This window comes from Rhincodon typus, chromosome 28 (assembly GCF_021869965.1).
Source record: "Rhincodon typus isolate 14 chromosome 28, sRhiTyp1.1, whole genome shotgun sequence".
Classification (NCBI taxonomy): Eukaryota; Metazoa; Chordata; class Chondrichthyes; order Orectolobiformes; family Rhincodontidae; genus Rhincodon; species Rhincodon typus.
In genome coordinates this window covers 34620185-34627179 of record NC_063359.1, presented here as the reverse complement: position 1 = coordinate 34627179, position 6995 = coordinate 34620185, and the positions used below count along the sequence as shown (strand labels likewise).

General features: G+C 41.7%; 1 protein-coding gene across 1 annotated transcript in view; it reads right to left on the bottom strand.

The window, feature by feature from the left end:
* Positions 1 to 6995, bottom strand: part of golga2 (golgin A2) — a gene marked incomplete at its 5' end in the record, with an annotated part of 39424 nt that overhangs the window by 10382 nt on the left and 22047 nt on the right. The window contains 2 exons of the mRNA XM_048613394.1: positions 3225 to 3289; positions 5221 to 5335. Of these exons, the coding sequence (XP_048469351.1) occupies positions 3225 to 3289; positions 5221 to 5335 (180 nt within the window). The remainder of the gene's footprint in view (positions 1 to 3224; positions 3290 to 5220; positions 5336 to 6995) is intronic.

Genomic DNA, 6995 nt, shown 5'->3' with positions numbered 1-6995 from the left:
TTCTATTCTGCTCTTCTATTCTGCTCTTCTATTCTGCTCTTCTATTCTCTTCTGGTTCCAGCCTCTGAACATAGCTGGTGTCTTTCATTCCTCCACTGGCAGCTATATCTTCAGCTTTCTAAACACTAAGCTCCCTCTCTAAAGCTCACTGCCTATTTACCTCTCCCTTCCTGCTATATATAAACCTGTGTGGAGGAATACGGAGGAAGCAGGAATGTCAGGATACACAAGTTCGGACTAATGACCAACTTCTGTGCTGTAATTTCTCTGCATGTTACTTCTTTGAGCTGATATCTTTCACCAAGTTTTAGATGACCAGCCTAATACATCCATGTGGCTCGCTGTAGCACTTTGTCTGATAATACTTCTGCAAAATACCTTGGACAGTCTGTTCACAACCTTGGTATCACATTTGACCCTGAGGTAGTTTCTGACCTCAAATTCAGACCAACCCAAAAACCACAAATTCCCACCTGTAACATCACAACTTTGTCCCAGCCTCAGCTCTTCTGCTATTGAAACTCTCATTTGCGCCTTCATTACTTCCAGTTGTGACTGAACCGCACCCTGGCTGGTGTCCCACATTCTACCCAGCATAAACTGGAGATAACCCAAACCCTATTGTCAGTCTTATCCAAGAGTGATCACTATTTCCTCCTCATCCTTGTTCTTAATGACCTTCACTGGCTCACAGTTATGCAACGTCTCAACTGTCAAATTCTCATCCTTATTTCCAAATGTACCTGCAGCCTTGCCCCTTTCTATTTTTGCAATCTCCTCCAACCCCAATACCAAGGATAACAGTGCTCTCCAAGTTCTGACTCCTATGAACATTCCCAAGTCTGGGTCTCAAATTCTGGAATTCTCTTCCCATAACTCTCCGCCTTGCTCATCCTTCCTCTAAGACATAAAACCTATCTACTTAAAATCAAGCTTTTGGTCAGAATCATACTGCATGGAAACAGACCCTTTGGTTCAACCAGTCCATTCCGAACATAATCTCAAACTAAACCAGCCCGCTCCTGGCCAAAACTCTCCAAACCGTTCATATTCACGTACCTGTCCACATGTCTTTTAAATGTTGTAACTGTACTCACTACCCACCACTTCCTTAGGACGTTCATTCCACACGTGAACCACCCTGTGTTTAAAAATAATTGCCTCATGTCTTTTTAAAATCTCTCTCCTCTCACCTTAAAAATGTGCCCCCTGGGCTTGAAATCTCCCATCCTACGAGAAAGACACCTACCATTAACCCTATTTATAACCCTCATTTTATAAACTAAGGTCACCCCTCAATCTCCTAGTGAAAATAGTCTAGCCTATCCAGCTCTCCTCATAACTCAAACCTTCTGCACCTGGCAAATCTCTTCTGAACCCTCTCCAGCTTGATAATATCCTTCCTATAACTGGACAACTAGAACTAGACACAGTATTCCAGATGAGGCCTTACAAATGTCCTGTAAGACCTCAACATGACTTTCCAACTTCTATACTCAAAAGGACTGAGCAATGAGGGCAAGCGTGCTAAACATCTTTCTAACCAGCCTGCCTGTGTATGTCTGACCTAGTATCTCCCTATGTGGCTGAGAGCCATATTTTGTTTTGTGATACTGCTATCAATCACTTTGGAATGTTTCATTATGTTAAAGGTACAATGCAAATACAAGTTACTGTTGTATGCATTCAATTAATCTAATATTGAATGCCAAAGGTATCCTCGGGTATCCTGGCAAACAACATCACAGTTGGACACTCTCGACTGCACAGACCAAAGCAACCACCTTTGAATCATATTCAAATTGGGACATAAATATAAAAAGCACAGGACAAAACACAGCCTGCTCAGCATTCAGGAACTCCCTGAAAGGCAATCTGAGTTCTTTGTCTCTCTCTAACAAACAATACCCAATGGTAATAAACACCACTCTCCAAATGCCGTCGACTAGCTTGTTCCATCGAGCACGACATGATACCAGAATCTCTATCAAGTTGTTGTATTTAGTTATGGCTGACCAGGTTACGCTGTTGAGACCAAACAGCTGCCAGACTCCAACAATAAATATTCACTAGCCTCAACAATGAACCATATAGAGGTCATGGAGCTTACCACCATCAGAGCCAAAGGCAATTGCCTAACTCCAGGCATACAGAAGACAAGTAAAAAGTCAGCTGAGTGCAGTACCACCATATACATAAAACATCCATTTCATGAAACCTTGCCTAACTTGTCATATGAAAAGAATGCACATTCATATAGTACCTTGGGTTCTTATGGTGCAGTGGTAGTGTCCCTACCTCCAGGTCAGGAGGCTCAGGTTCAAATTCCACTTGCTCCAAAGGTTGTGTAATAATCCGAGCAGGCTGATTAGAAATGCCATTTGCAACATCAAGATATCCTGGTATTTGATTAGCTGCCTTCATTGTTATAGGAAATGCAGCAGCTAATTTATACACACATACAGATTCCACTTTATATTTACAACCACATTATTTTTGTGATGTTGAGGGGTGAGTATTGACCAGAACGCCAAAGAGAAAACTTATATATTTATACAATACTCGAACAATAGACAAGACTAAATCCATTAGTTCTATGCTGTCAGGTGGGAGTAAAGCCTGAACAATGCGCTTATGAGAGACAGAGATTACAACACTGTAGTGCTGATTTTCCACCCTGCATTCCTTTCAAACATTCATGAATTCATTATAATAGGATTATAGAAGAAATGTTTTAGATAATTAGCCAAAGCAAAACGAACAAACAACCAAACGTGACCATTTAAAGCAGGAACAATGAGCTATCTGAATAAACTTCCAGGTTGTATCTGTGTAATACAGCAGCCTTGGGACAAGGCCTTTGCTGGACTGGAGAATTTGTTACACTACGGGAGGCCATGTGTTAGGGTCAGCATTGGAGCTTTTCAAATATGCTTTGCAATATGAAAAGTTTTTTTTTTTAAAAAAGAGAATTCCAATGATCTCTTTACTAGCTAATACAGTTCCAGCTACTTTATCAGTTTGCAGCTAATGAACCCTCTGAATTATGTGAATGCAGGCTGGGTGGACGTACTGCAGATGCTAGATGGATTAGGGAGAGTACAGCCTGTCCCTTCGTTACAAAGAGTCTTTAAAGATGCACAAATGTGATACACTACATTCCTTTTCAGAGTAGGCCTGCAAAAGTTTGGACCAAAAGGAAAATAAAATCAAAATTTACTAACCTGCAGCTTATCCATCGTAGTTTTTAAGGCTTCATACAGATTTGTTGGTACTGTGTCTGCATCTCCTGTGCGGATGAAAGTAAGTTCAGAAAAATCTTAGAAGGGTACACTACTCAAATGCTGATGCCAAAAGATAACAATAAAGTTACATGAAAATGTGCACAACGGATTTATGCAGGAGCAATGAATGATTATAAAATTACAGAAAACCACAATCTGACTAGCCAATAAATGTATTCAAGAGAGGAAAGGATACAGAGCAGAATGCAGGGCAGTTGAAACGTTGATGGCACAATTCTGATTGAAAATAAAGGAGTGAGTGCTCCATAGAATGTTACAACACTTAAAGAGCTCATTCTGCCAATCGTGTCTATGATGGCTCTTTCAAAGAATGATCCAAACAGTCTCACTCCACTGCTTCCTCCATGCTAGCCTGCAGGTTACTTTTCCCAAACACTTTACCAATTCCTTCCTTTAACTTGTAAAGGATTTTAACTTCTTTACCTGTTGTCTCGTCCCTACAGGCCTCAGTCTGGCAATTCACTTTTAGAAGCACCTTAAGCCAATCATCTTCAAATAGGAGACAACAAGGTGCAAGGCTGGATGAACACAGCAGGCCAAGCAGCATCATAGGAGCAGAGAGGCTGACGTTTCGGGCCTAGACCCTTCATCAGAAAAGGGGGAGGGGAAGGGGGTTTTGAAATAAATAGGGAGAGAGTGGGAGACGGATAGAAGAGGGATGGAGGAGAGGATAGGTGGAGAAGAAACAAACAGGTCGAAGAGGCGGGGATGGGGCCAGGAAAGGTGAGTGTAGGTAGGGAGTTAGGAAGGGGATAGGTCAGTCCAGGGAGGACGGACAGGTCAAGGGGGCGGGATGAGGTTGGTCGGTAGGAGATGGAGGTGCGGCTTGAGGTGGGAGGAGGGGATAGGTGGGAGGAAGAACAGGTTAGGGAGGGAGGGACGAGCTGGACTGGTTTTGGGATGCAGTGGGGGGAGGGGAGATTTTGAAACTTGTGAAATCCACATTGATACCATTGGGCTGCAGGGTTCCCAAGCGGAATATGAGTTGCTGTTCCTGCAACCTTCGGGTGGCATCGTTGTGGCACTGCAGGAGGCCCAGGATGGACATGTCGTCTCTCATCTTCATCTTCAAATAGGCTTTTGACCATTAATACTTCGTTTTACCAAGTTCCTGTGAAGTATCTTTGGACGTTTTATTACATTAAAGCTGAGAGACCTTTAAGTTGCTGTTGTAATAGTAGAATAATTTACCATAATTAGCAACAGGACAAATGCTTGTGTGCAACGTTTGTGAGCTGCGCATATGGGACTGAGCAGGAGCCTGGCAAAATTATTTCAAGGGCCCATGCACCTCAAAGCTGCATGTGAATAATTATTGTGAAAGAAGTTAGATAGTAATAACAATATTAGTAGCAATCACACAGGTAACGAGATGGCAAACTCTCTTCAGACCACCGTGGGACCAACCATTCTATTAATTGTGACAGTTGCAAAATATAAATTAGTATTTGCAATCAGATCTCAGTAATTAATTAATCATTTTAAAGGGATGGGTTAGTAAACTAGCATTTAAAAAATTTAGACTACAGTTTTGAAATACAGCGGCCCACATAGATGATAAAGAACATTTCCAACAGCCTAATTTATGTTCAGTGCAGAAGCGGTAGCAGCTTCACGTTCTCGACCCAATGCTGAATGTGGATGGTTCCAATTACGAGCCCAGTACATAGTTACATTTATCATGTTGCCACCATGAGTGTATTCTTGTGCAATTTGAATGCATTCATATGGCTATCTAAACCATTCTGGACAATAATTTTAGTTTTGAATTTTCCACTTTGCAATCCAATTTTTAGGTCGCCCCATTTGCTGGATGGAAGAAACAGACTACGATGATTTTACGGTATTCACATCTTCAAAGAATCAGTCCAGTGGGTTTTCAAATAACAGGACAAAAATAGAACAGTTTCAGTACCTCCCAGTTCTTCTTGTCTGTCCAGCAGAGCTGACATTTCTGGTAGTAGCATCTCATGCTGCTGGTATGCTTCCAAGCTTTGCAGAGTTAGCTGATCTTGGTTTAGTGTTAAATTCTGTAAGTAAACCAGAACAACAGAAGGAATAAACTTTCAAACAAAGAACATAAAGGACACTGCATCAATTATGACAAACATCCAATCACTCAGTAACAAAAACAGAAGGTGCTGGAAAATCTCAGCTGGTCTGGCAGCATCTGTGAAGAGAAATCAGAGTTAATGTTTTGGGTCCGGTGACCCTTCCTCAGAGCTGATGGGGGGCGGGGGGGGTTTGGAGGAGGTAAGGGCTAAACAATAAGTGGGGATACAGCCCAGAGAGAAGAACAGTTGGACAGAAAAAGGAGTGGATCACAATCTGGCTGGGAGGGTGAATAGCTGTTAATGGAGACTGTTAGTGGATAGCATCAGGTAGTGTGTGATGGCAGGCTATCCGATAACAAGGCCTGGTGTCTTGGGGTACAGGCAAGGACATGGAGACTTCAGTCCCTAAGATTATTGAAAAAGATAGAGTCCAGAGAGCTGCAGGGTCCCCAAGTGGCAAATGGGGTGTTGTTCTTCCAGCTTGCGCTAACAGCTATATACAAAATCAAAAGGACGTAGAACTCACCTTAATTAATGGCACAATACAAAACAATAAAAGGGTGTAAGATTGTATTTCACAATCATTAGCCATCACTTTATCCAGATGGTTACTGCCCATCAGTATGACAGCCCACACGACTGAGGTAGGTTTAGGAGAATATTCTCTGTTCAGGATGGTGTTTTATTCCATTTTCACAGGCTAGAGCATCAGCAGCAGCTATCTTGGGATCAGAAAACACTAACGCCACAATCTCAAACTACTCATCTCTAACCCACAGCTCTTCTTTGAAATGCTTTTGCTAGTGGATGCCTTCAAATCTGCACAGACAATGCAGCAACCTTTTAGGACTTGTGCTTAAGCAGTGCAAAATGAGCAGTCCAACACTGGTTCCTCCACATCAGTGCAGAGTGAGTTTGCAAATCACGTACAGTAAATTTGTTTTACAAAATGCCACAGGTAATGTGTATAGAAACTTTGGAACAGAATTAGAAAAGGCTATAGGCCTAACAAGCATCAATACTTTTTCATAGATGAATCTCATGCACCCATCCTTCTCACTAGATCTTCAAGTCCTCCTTTTACTAGAATGACTTTGAATCTTAAATCTATTTATAATTGGTATTGGTATTTTAGGCAAAATCTTACAAAGAACAATAATTTGCATCTATACTAGTACAACAGAAACAGTGTAAAAGTGGATAGCAAGTTTTTTATGAGGCAATTTATTGGAGTATTGTTCCCAACACCCGAGATAGCCCGGTGCAGTCTGCACATGCTCAGATGGTCCATGTGACTTCAGTCAGCTGCAACAAAACCTCTACTGCCAGACTGCATTGGTGCATGCACAGATGACATCAGCACTCATGCACGTGCAATGACCAGTTCAGATATGTATTACGAAGATAGACAGAGCAATTTAGGCCTATACTTTCTGGAGTTTACATGAATGAGAGGAGATCTAATTCAGGCATGTAAGATGCTAAAGGGGATCAACAAAGTAGATGTGGAAAGGCTGTTTCCTCATGTGAGGCAATCTGGAATGAGAAGTCACAGTTTTAGGATAAGGGGCAGCTAATTTAAACTGGAAATGAGGAGAAATTACTTTTCTTAAAGGCTTGTGAATCCGTGGAATTC